This window comes from Nelumbo nucifera, chromosome 6, assembly GCF_055504915.1.
Source record: "Nelumbo nucifera cultivar China Antique chromosome 6, China Antique-T2T, whole genome shotgun sequence".
Classification (NCBI taxonomy): domain Eukaryota; kingdom Viridiplantae; phylum Streptophyta; class Magnoliopsida; order Proteales; family Nelumbonaceae; genus Nelumbo; species Nelumbo nucifera.
Window position 1 is genome coordinate 8,477,196 of NC_142654.1, and position 12,204 is coordinate 8,489,399.

At 37.9% G+C, this 12,204-nt stretch overlaps 1 protein-coding gene across 1 annotated transcript; it reads left to right on the plus strand.

Moving 5' to 3' along the window:
* Window positions 1–3,668: 3,668 nt before the first annotated feature.
* Window positions 3,669–5,373, plus strand: LOC104604579 (protein SENSITIVE TO PROTON RHIZOTOXICITY 2-like). Its single transcript, XM_010268987.2, has one exon. The coding sequence runs from the start codon at window positions 3,818–3,820 to the stop codon at window positions 5,063–5,065; it is 1,248 nt and encodes a 415-aa protein (XP_010267289.1). The 5' UTR covers window positions 3,669–3,817; the 3' UTR covers window positions 5,066–5,373.
* Window positions 5,374–12,204: the final 6,831 nt, after the last annotated feature.

Consider the following 12,204-nt stretch of genomic DNA (forward strand, 5'->3'; position numbering starts at 1 on the left):
ATTCAAGTAATCCAAATTCTATATTAATTAGTTACTGAGGTGTCCCTTAGGTGTAGCGGAGACTTGGGATTGATTCATACCTGCACCGGGGTTGGGGGATGGGTTACTCACTTACTCACAGTGTATAACCTCATGAGCAAAGGGAAAAAAATAAAAAAGAAAAAAGATAGTCAGCTTGGGCCTTAATCGGTTTGAAACAGCAAGGAACTGGTCCCAAACTCATAATCCAATTATTAATCGGGACCTATGCTATAGACAAGAACCATAACAATCGGTTGGATTAGTTCAGTTCTATCGGATGGATCTGACCCATTTACAACTCTAAATCACCTGGAGTTCGATTCACGTTGACAAAGTAAAAGAAAAAAAATAAAAATAAAACCGTCCATTATGTTATGTCATAGGTTGGGAGAGGGAGGAGGCCGGCAGGACTGAGTGGGACCCTATTGGCGTGTGGCAGGCACGATATTTGAATTATTTAAAAAGTTTTCTTTCTGATGGGGTCATGGATTTGACCCAGCGGCTTCGGCTTTTATAAGATTTCCGAGACAATGAGAGCACCTAACAACAAACCACACCCAATTAACAATTTCTTCATCTCTTCTTTAAATAATCAGATAATAGTGAGAGAGAAAGAGAAAGAGAGAGTGGGGACTGAGTGGGACCCTTTTTATGTTGTTTATGATCTTCAATATATCTAGTATTTATTAATATATATAATTATTGCTTTATACTAGAATTCAATAATTCATCAATAGCTCCAACGTCCAATCTACCAATGGATGAGTGATGAGTGATGAGGCTTACTATCCCTTTGCGCCGATTTAGGGAAGCATAGCTAATAGCTATATATACTGCTGTACTCAGAATTAATTAATAAAAACAGGTAAACGCATGATCCCTATCTGTTAGGGTTTGTTTGCATGTTCCTATCACTGTGTATACTTTCAGCTTCAGGCTTGATTTAAACAATGAGGATGAGGGAGGGCTCTGGGTCTGGGATCCAGCTATTGCCCCCATTAGGACCTGTTTGTCAGGTAGAAAGATCAAATAGATGATTTAGGCCCACAAATATACAGAAAGCAGAATTACGAAAAGGGTCAGAAATCACTTCAGCTAGCATGGGTTCCTGCTCCTGTGCTTTCGCTTTAAAACCATGGGTTTCGTGCAAGTGAGAGTGTTCATCATGCCGATACAAGTCAAAATGTATGTAGATTGCTGCTGTTATGTCACCTAATTTGGGTCTCATGGTTTCAAAAGGACTACTCTACCCCTCTTCTTATCATTTCATTTATCGAGGTATCAGTCTTTATAATTTCCACAATTACACTAGAGTCTGGCAGATCATCAGATGGTCCACACTCTAAACTCTAAACTCCAGATTTAGTGATGCGGCCAATTACACTTCCGTTGTTGAATCTATTATATCCATGGCCGTTAACCTGTTTTATAGTTTTTGGCCGTTTTTTATTTTAAATATTTTTTTTATGTTTTTTTTTATTTTTTTGTTAGAACGGACCATTCATTCGAATCAGATGATCGAATCATCGACCCGAAAATCAGTTGTCAAAACGGTTCCAATTCCGAATCAGTTTTTAAAATATTGCTAACATGTATATAGGGGGATCCAGATTCTCTACAAATATAAATGGATGTAGCAATTGGACCAGGAATTATGATGCAATTTGTTGCGGAGTGTTCTACAACATGATAATGTTTTTGTTTTCGCTTGTTTTTTAAATCGTCACATCAGCAATAAAACAAAACCGCATGTTATTGAACTCTATTTTTTGTTTTAATTAAAGGAAGAAAACAAGTTTGTTGTGTTTCAAAAGAAAATTAATGCATGCTTTTAAAACCATCAAAATAGTGATTTTTTAAAACAAGAATAAATTAATGTTGCATTATAGAATTGTTATATGATCTATGGAGTATGATATTAAGGGGGTTTTTAACAACATGATTTTGTTTTTGAAAATAAAAAATTAACGACTGCCAAGTCAGCAAAATTATATTGTTTTTTCTGTTAATATGTCAGTTGTTTTTTTCATTTCAGAAACAAAACCAATCATGTTGTCGAATACCCCCTAAATAACCAGATAAAACATGTTTTTGAAACAAAAAATTCAAGAGTATGCTTTTGATTTCTGTTTCAAAAGTATAAAAAAACACAGTTTATTTTCAAACAATAAATACAAAAAATATGTTTTCAAACACCTAAGTGGCACTGATGTGGCGGTATTTTTCTAATAAACGTCAATAGAGCCAAACATAGCCTAAATTGCTGAGAGGAGAAAAGGAATCATCATTATGTAAGCCTTATCCTAACTATATATATGGAGACCTAAGTCCAACCCATATCATTTTTGTTCCTTAAATCAATTTTGCACTTCAGCATATGCACCCTTTGGATTCCAAATTAATCTAAGGTTGCCCTGATTCCACTCCCATTGTTCTTAAATTAACATCATTTCTATTTCAATGTTCAAATTTTTTAAATTTTAAAGCTTCTTATTTCTAAGGTATTTGTCATTAAATTTAATTTTACACTTAAATCCTTCCTCAATTTGAGAGAGAAGGAAATGGATATATATATGTGACAAAAATTGAAGCTTAGTTTGATCAACAAAAATTCTTTAATGAAACCTCTGGCAACAAACCAACATGTTATCATCATGTTTGGTGTGGGCCATGAGTTAATAATGCCATTCAAAGAGTGTAGACATAAAAGTGGGTTTATAACGGCTTTTTTAAAATCAATTCCATGTGATTGCCAAACGCCCCTTGCGACTCGTTTAAAGTAATCTGATTGGTTGATTCTACCACCAAACCCCCGCCCCTGCTAAATAATTTGGCGAGTTAAGTCCATTTAGTCCTTCACCCAAAAAATAAAAAAGTTGATAGAATGGTCCCACACACATAGCATCAGCACGACGAAGGATCCACTCATCCACCAATCAGTGATGCCTAACCCAACCCACTAATATACCTCTTGCTTTTGCATGAGGTTACGTTTAAAAGAAAAAAGGAAAGAAAAACGGTATATTCCAATCACACGATGATGATTCCATACATGCATGGCTCATTACCCAAGAAAAAGTTGATTGATGGATCTGGATCAAGGGCACGTGATAAGATGGGCGGTTCGGTTCATATGCCATGCCATGCCAATACCGGAAGTCTGGAAATACTTAAGGAGAGAGAAAGAGAGAGAGAGTTGCTATAAAATTTTTGTACTGCATGGATTGAGAAGGTGACAACTAAAGACTAACGAGAATGGGTTGTCATCTAATTTTGGAGGTAATTGAAATATGAAGGTGATCGACCCTTAATTTTGATTTTTGAAACGATCAGAGCGTATGCGTGAGGATTGACGCAGAGACATTGCTTTAAGCCCTTTAATACCATCGATCATGTAACAAAATGTTGACAAACAACGCAAACAAGTGATTGGGTATTCCCATATTTAATTACTCTATCTTAATTTCTCACAAAACCCTTTGTTTATACGAGGGTTGTCTCGTCTCATTTGGGATTGGTGTGATTTGAGGGAGGCTTCAAGTGGGGATGCTTGTATATAAAGAAAGCTCCAAGTTGACTTGGAGCCTCTCTCTCTCTCTCTCTCTCTCTCATATGTGACAAAATGGGATTTTGTTTCTTTCCATCTTAGAAGCAGGAGACAAGATTTGGTTAGCAGGCTCTTATGAAAAGAGGAGAGCATAAATAGTGGTGCAAATCTAGTTGCAAGCTGAGAGAGAGCTTTTTCAAAAGAAGGGTGTGACTTGTTTTAAGGAGACAAGAGGGGAAGATTTGGAAGATGATTTCGGAAGTTACTTCATGCTTCCAGAGCGGCTCTCAGGGATTGCAGATGTATGGGGTTGGGGTGGCTGATGATGTGATATCCTCTTCTCTGGAAGACAGTTCAGTTGCAGAAACCCAGTCCAGCGCTCTCCTCTACAGCCTCTCCGTTCTCAGGGACAAGGTTCATCAGGTGCAATCCTTGGTCAGTCTCGTCATCTCCCCCAATAATCAAGCCCAACCTGAATCCACCGCCATGGCCATAGCCGGTATGGGCACCCTTATTCAAGAGATAATCGTTACTGCTTCTTCTATGATGTTCACTTGTCAACAGATGGCTCTTGGCTCTACTACGGTGAATAATAGCAGCTGCCATGAATTGCACCAGCATCAGCACGTTAAGGCTTCACCCGGCGGCGTGCTGCCTCAACCCACCGGCACCGGCGGTCGGGAGGTTCAGATGGGAGAAGGAAGTGATCAACGAGGATTCTTTGCCGCCGGTCAGCAACATCTTGATTGGTATGGTGATAACTATAACAGTAACACTAACAATAGCAGTAACAACAATGTTAAACCCGGTATCACCATTAGCAATAGCAACACCACCACCACTTACAACAACGATGTGGGAGAGAAGGAATTGCCAAATGGGGTTGAGAGCGATGGTGGGTTGCATGATTTCTCGCCCAAGAACTGTGATATCATCGAGTTGGAGGCAGCAGATCTTCTGGCCAAATTCACACATTATTGCCATGTCTGTGGGAAAGGATTCAAGCGGGACGCCAATCTGAGAATGCACATGAGGGCACATGGGGATGAGTATAAGACCAGTGCTGCTCTGAGCAACCCCATGAAGAATGTGAGCAATTCATCAATGGGATACAAAGGATACTCCATGAAATTGCCCAAGAAATATTCATGCCCACATGAAGGCTGCAGGTGGAACAAGAAGCACGCCAAGTTTCAACCCTTGAAATCCATGATCTGTGCGAAGAATCACTACAAAAGGAGCCATTGCCCCAAGATGTACGTCTGCAACAGATGCAACCAGAAGCAGTTCTCCGTGCTGTCCGACCTCCGCACCCATGAGAAGCACTGTGGAGAACTCAAGTGGCAGTGTACATGTGGGACGACCTTCTCCAGGAAAGACAAGCTCATGGGTCACGTTGCTTTGTTCGTCGGCCATGCCCCAGCAGTGAATTCAATGATGAAGCAAGGAAAATTGGATCATCATCATCATCATCATCAGGCCGTGCAAATCCAGTGAAACAGGAGGTGAAGACTGAAGATGATGGGGGGGCTGGAAACCATCAGATAAATTAATTAAGGTGCCCGAGATTTTATTCATGGTTTTGAGGTTTACAGTCCTCATCAATCCAATCCATAGGTCTTGTGCTTTATTGTATATTCACCGTCACCGATCGACGTTCAGCTTGTGAATTTGCTTATTACATTAGATGATGAGTTTCTTGGAGATGCTAGTAGCTCTAGTGTTTTTTGAAAGGGAAAATATTTGAGTGTTTTAAATTACTTTAAATTTAATTCTTCTGCACAGAACACTCCCCTTTTCCTCAATCTGATCACCTTTAAATGTTTCCGTTGGTTTTATTTTCTGTCCCAATTGCTCCTAAAACTGAACTGACATCTGATCACAGTTTCTGAATTCTGATCCAAACTCCAAAGGCGATTAACTGTATGTGCAGACTTATGCGGATATATCTCTGATTTGGTGGTGTCATTTATAGATACCAAGTGTGTGTGTGTGTGAATGTTTCCACTTTCTAGGCAATTACGCAGTACTGACTACAAGTAGAGCTAGTGCCGTAGAGGAGTCTCTAGCTAGCCAAGTCAAGAGAAAATTTAAGTAGTATTGGGATTAGTGTATCTTTTCTTGGTATACGCATCATATAGAGCTTATTATGGTTCCCAATACCTTCAATTTGGCCATATTATTACTCAACAAATGTGAATTTTCTCTTTACATATGTTCATCAACACTATCATATCCTCTTGTTGGTTTATACCATTAGTGCATAAGCTTGAGCTAGAAATACAAAAAGAAAGAAAGTTATTCCTGCAGCGACTGAAAATTTGTAACTACCCCTCCCACCCACAAAGGATAGGGGGGATCGATCCCTATTAGTTTCACCTTCAAACTTAACTAATTAAATCAACTTGATTCAGCATGTAAAAACATGAAGTAGGGTATATATATATATATATAATGCTACTCAATATTGGGTTGAAGGAGCAACAAGGGTTAGAGACAAACAAAAAAAAATAAGGTAAAAATAGTAAGAAATGATTTAATCACTTGCAATTTAATAATGAATATGACATTAAATAGAACCAAATGGCAAAACCGGATACATGTAGTCAATCCCATATAAAATTAGGGTAAAAATGATAATGATGATGATGATGATGAATTAATGCCATTCAAATATTGGATTGCCATGAGAATTTGATTTCAACCCCAATGCTAACAAAACAACTTTAGATCTAGGCATATCCTATCTGATCCATTTTCTGCCTTAGCATGAAAGAAACCAAATCCAAATCCATATATATATATATATGAACTTCCTCATGAATCAGATATTCTTAGGTGTAAGACAAACTGAAGAAGGCCTAATAAAAGCTCTGAAACGTTTTAATTAATAGAATGAGATTATCTACAGAAGCTTTACGTAAATTCCAGTGTTGAGTAAAGGTGGTCCACGCAATTGTGTCAGTGTATTTGTAAACCGTTCTAGCTACATAAACACACAGACGGGTCATGAATCTCCATTTTCAATATGTATGTCAAATGTCCATGAAAGAAGAGCTCCAGTCTTGAGTCATTCTTGTCGTAATTAGGTTCTCTTTTATCAAAGGAAAATCCCAAGGAAGTCAAGGAGGAAAAGGGTTCCTTGAAAGACGTAGCCCCGAAAATGACTGTTGCTCCTTTCGGTTTTAGTGAACGTTTCTTTGAATATCGGGACTTTAGTTTTGGTGGGTTTTTAATCTATCAGGAATTCTAGCCTTCTATCCTTCCTTCAGGACCATTTTACGTTTATCAATCGAAGCAATTTTGTCCTTTTTTCTCTTCTTTCATTTTCCCCCCCTTACGAGGATGGATGAAAATCAAAGCATTAATCTGAACAGAACATCTACCAGTGTTGCTGTAATTTGTATGAAAATTATATTAGTAAGACTCAATTTGGAAAGAATATAAATATAAAATACATACAAAATATAACGTTTTACATTTAATACATTTGTATTTATGTTCCTTCCAAACTGAGGCTAAATGTGGCTTAAGATATAGGCACTAAGCACACTTTAGCAATCTCTTGGGTGGGCCTGACTGACAATGTACAAGATGGAGAGCATGGGTATCATTAGGACGAATGAATTAGGATTGGCTCCTCACACCAACCTCACAACACATCCCATCATGTATTGGAAACATCCCCATGAATAAGAATAATAACATACAAGGATAAAAAATAAAATGTTACTGATGTGTGGCTGAAATGTGCTGGAAGTTCGGTGTGAGAAGCAGATAGGAACTCCGTTGAGAGTTCAGACTGAGAAAACATCAAAGGCCCTGTTGTAAGTGATATAACAATTAATTATGTATTTTATATCGCAGAATTGGCTTGAGATGTTATGTGCATGATAATTAGGACTAGCTGATGATGGCTATGCTGCATTGAAAAATAAAGTAGATATATAATAAATGATGCTGTTGTGGGTCACAAATTTTCATAGAAATTAGCATTTTCCGGATGCAACTTTCAAGGGCCCCAATATTGTGAATGGTTTTGCTTTCCAAGACAAATTAAAACAATTTCCACATCAGCAAAAAAACATGTATTTTTTGTGCTGACATGATAGTTGTTTATATCTGTATTTTTCCCATACTGAACAAGTACTCCTTAACTTCACCACATGGTAGTGTATAAGCAAAATAAAAAGCTGAGTGTTAGGGGCTGTTTGATAATGGATGAAGTGGTTGAACTGAATGAATTAACACTTTGCCTCTTAGGCTCAGTTTGGAAGGAATATAAAGTGTAAAGCCTTGTACTTTGTATTATTTTTTATGAATTTATACTGAATTGTACATATTTGTATTTGTACTCTTTTCAAACTGAGCCTTAGTGCATAAAATAGTCATATAACAAAGTTTAGGAGTACTATAATAATGAACCCAAAATTCTTTTCAGCCATTAAGGAGCATGTACCAGTAACCTACATGGTGGTTTATTCATTGAAAGACCAAGCAATAAAAGTCATTCAGTTCAGTTACTTTAGCAGTTATTAAGCAACCCTTAGGGCCGGCCATGCAATTGTTATGGGCCGGAGCCCTGTGTGTTGGAGATTTAAAGACACATGAATAAAGGAATAAGTCATTTAGTTCAGCTACTTCAGCCATTTCCCAACAGTTCCTGAGGAAACAATGAACCCAGTTATACTTGTTATGGGAGCCCAATGTTGGCGATTTTTTTATTTTTTTCCTTCTTTTTCATCTTTCAGCAAAACTCATACTAAAAAAGCACTTTAAATTACTCTGAATCAAATCAGCCTAGAGCAATGATGAACAGCATTGTAGTTCTTGGCATGGTTTTCAAAACCAGATCGGAAAATTGGGAAATGGTCACCTGACCGGTTCCGTTTTACCCCAGACCCGTCTCTTTGGCCAAAATCATTGATTTGGTCAGTAAACTGCTGACCCATGTGGTCAAACCATTCGAACCATCCAGTGGTTTTTTGCCGTTTTTTATTTTTTAATATTTTTAATTATTATTTTTATTTCTTTTGTCAGGATGAGCCATCCGTTCAATTCAAACATTCAGACCATTCAACTCGGAAATCAAACCCCTAAACAGTTCATTATCCGATTCGGTTTTAAAAACCTTGGTTCTTGGTGTATTGCCAATAAGGAGAAAAAGCTGTGCCAAACAGTACCACGCACCCTACCCAGTCACAAGGGACATCCTTGACAGATGCACTTAGAAGCATCTCTGACACATCTGAAGAAAAAACCTTGCCTCTGAATCTCCTAGAGAGGAAATTGCAAAGTAATCAATGAGCTTTATTGTCTTAAATTTTCCAGTCTGGATGGGTCTACAACTCATTCTGGAAACAGTAGAGAGAATGTGTTTGAAAGATTCACTGTCTTTGCCCTAAACTCTGAAACTGGGGAAATGGCAACTTAATTCAACCCACCGACCTGTGCAACCATGCATACGAAATTGTTGCTAGAATTCCAGCCAACTGATTCATTCAGAGTTAAAATCATTTTCTCGTTCTAAAATCCGTTTGCAGAAGACGGGATAGGCTCCCCACAGTCCATCCCTCCCGTGAAAGGGGAACATCTCGCCATGACAATAAGTACGGATGGCCGTCCAAACTCTGTTTGCAGCTACTACCAAAGCATACGATGATGTTAATTATATGATCCCTGAAATTGGATATACAAGTAGTATAAGGTCTTATTTATACTATTCTACTACTACTAAACAGATACATAACTTTCCGTAAAAATTATGAAAATTAAATCTAAATACTATATATCATATATGGTAAATACTTACTTGCACAAATACATATCAACTCTTACACTGATAATAATAATTAAAAAAAATGAATTTACTTTCCATTCTTTAAATTTCAAGATTTATATATATTCTTTTATTATGTATTTATCAATCAGATCTAGAATTGGGTTCAATTATTAGAGATCGGATTTAAAATCAATGTTTCTAGACCTGGCCATGATTTGTCAGTTATGCACGTAATACTGTAGCCAACTGATAAATTTTCCAAGAGTGTCCATTAATTTCTCCAATTACTACTTCAAATAGACAGAGCAAGACTCTTAATTCATAGAAATGCAACTTGGGTCCGATTTGGGCTGGAAAATTGTGAATTTTTCAATGTGGGATGCAACAATTGTTTTCTACTGCCCAACAACGCTAGCGATGAAAGGGATAAGATTCATAGAATCATTCTCTGGTTGGTAGTCAGGTCCCACAGACCCATGGCCCTGGTCAACTGGTTGAAAATTTGAAAACCCTTCTCGTGAACTGAAAAGGATTTCTTGGTCTAATATCAACTTCCGGTACCAACTTGGCATGTCCGTCTAAACCTTAAATGCGCACGATAACTCTTGGACAAAACTTTGCAGAGAAAAAGTAAATCTCCTTTACATTTTTTTTTTTTAACTTTTATAAATCAAACCAAGCAAATCGGCCACCTTCGCTTCGTTTATAAATCTTAATGGGTGAAATGAGATGATGTTGTGTTAATTAACAAAGCTTCAAAATTCAAATTTTAAAATTCATTGTATCCAAAAATTGACACTCCCTCTTCTCAAAACCAATCTTGCCGGGGATTCGAAGTTAGTTAGCTATTGAACCTGCCTTGAAGATCATGGTTTTTAAAATCGGACCAGACTGGATGGGCGGACCGGAAAAACCAGGAACCGATCACCCGACTGTTCCATTTTCCCCAAAAACTGGATTTTCTCCCAAAACCGTTGATTTTGGTCAGCGAATCGCTGAATTAGGTGGTTAATGGTTCGAACCGTACAAACGGTTTTGACCATTTTTTATTTTTTTGAAAATTTTTTATTTTTTTATTTTTCTGTCAGAAGGGGCTGAACGTTCGGTTCGAACAATTGGACCGTTCGACCTAGTAACTGGACCCCTGACCAGTTCGATCACTGGGTCGGTTTTAAAAACCATGTTGAAGATAACATATAAGAGAAGCTTTATATATAACCAATGTAAGAGCACACATTATTTATATAAGAAACTAAGTGTTAATGATATATGATATATGGCATTTGGATTTAATTTTTATGATCTGCATTAAAACCAAAACAAGTATCATCTTTATATGGTATAGAATAGATATTATATATTAAACATTTTATAAATAAAAGTCATAGGTCCAAAATTCACCCTGGCCCGGCTCATATAGGGTTGGGCCTGTTTCAGGCCTGAAATCCATGTCAAGCAGGTTATTGCACTTATCAATGGTGCAAAACCCAGCCATGATTACCCGAAAATCTTTTTCCCCAAATTGAGGCATGACCAGGGAATGGATCACTAGCCATGGGAAGATGGTGGCAACTAATTAGTTAAAACATGGGGCCCCTATTTTTTGGGCAACTATGACTAGCGGTGGCAATTGGACGGGTTGGGTTGGGTTTGATTTGGGTTGAGCTTTAACCCAATTCATCTAGCCCGCCAATCCATTAATGACCCAGTTATATAAAATTAAATGGGTTGGGTTCAACCAAACCCGCTTTAACCCAATCCAGCCCGCCCAAACCCATTAATCTTATATTTATGAACTTAAAAAACAAACTAACTCTCTCTTAACAAATAAGTTGGTCATAGCTTGGTGATAATTGTAGTTACTATTTACACAAGTGGTGAAGCTTCAAATTACATTACATGCATGTTATTTTTACACAAGCGGTGAAGCCATTTGACTATGTTCAGATTTTGAGTTTGACCGAACCACTTAGGTTCAAACCGGTCAGACCAACTTGAACTATCTAATTGGATTATCTTCAAGCTAATCACATCAAGGGTGGTTGAACCGTTTAGATCTGGATCAATTTGATCGGACCGGTTCAGTCAATGGTGGATTGACTTGGATTGGACCATATCAAGTTTGTGCACGGGTTTGGGACCGAACCATTTGACCCGAAGCGCATCAATGCAAGTAAATCGGGTCAATCAGATTCAAGTTGGGTTGTGTGGATATTAGTCGGACGGACGGTCCAGACCGAGCAAAGCATGCAGACACCAAACCATCTCGCCCAGAACTGTTTCGAATGCGGGTCGACCCGGGTCGGCTTGTACTAGGTCGTGTCGGCCTGTGTGAACATTGGTTGGACCAGATGACCCAAACTGGGCACAGCAAGCGGTACTGAACCATACCGCCCAGGGTCTATTTCGGATTCGGGTCGACCCGGATCGGTATATGCTGGATCAAGTCAGACCACGTTGAACTGGTCCGAACTCGGGTCACATTGATTTGGATTTATGTTGAGTGAAGTTTGTTGGTTCAAGACAAAACTAAATTTAGTCAACAATTAATAGAAAATTAATGTATTAATTATAAATTATTTAATTCAAATGAAGAAAATTAAAAAAAAGAACTAAAGAATTAATACTTATGTCTGTAATGATTAACCGAATGGTTATCCACAACCCAATACATTTAAATGGACAGATTGAGTGATGGGTTGACCATACAACCCCCAAATAAATGAACGGGTTGGGTGGATTAAATATTGGGTGGATTGGGTGGATTCAGCGCGTTGGGTGAAAAATTGTCAATCCTAACTATGACTTCATGGAAATATATGGCTTTCAATGGACAGTCTTGGAGTCCATTTGA

Excerpts from the sequence above, each read along its gene's own strand:
- LOC104604579 (XM_010268987.2), top strand. The coding sequence starts at position 3,818 with ATGATTTCGGAAGTTACTTCATGCTTCCAGAGCGGCTCTCAGGGATTG.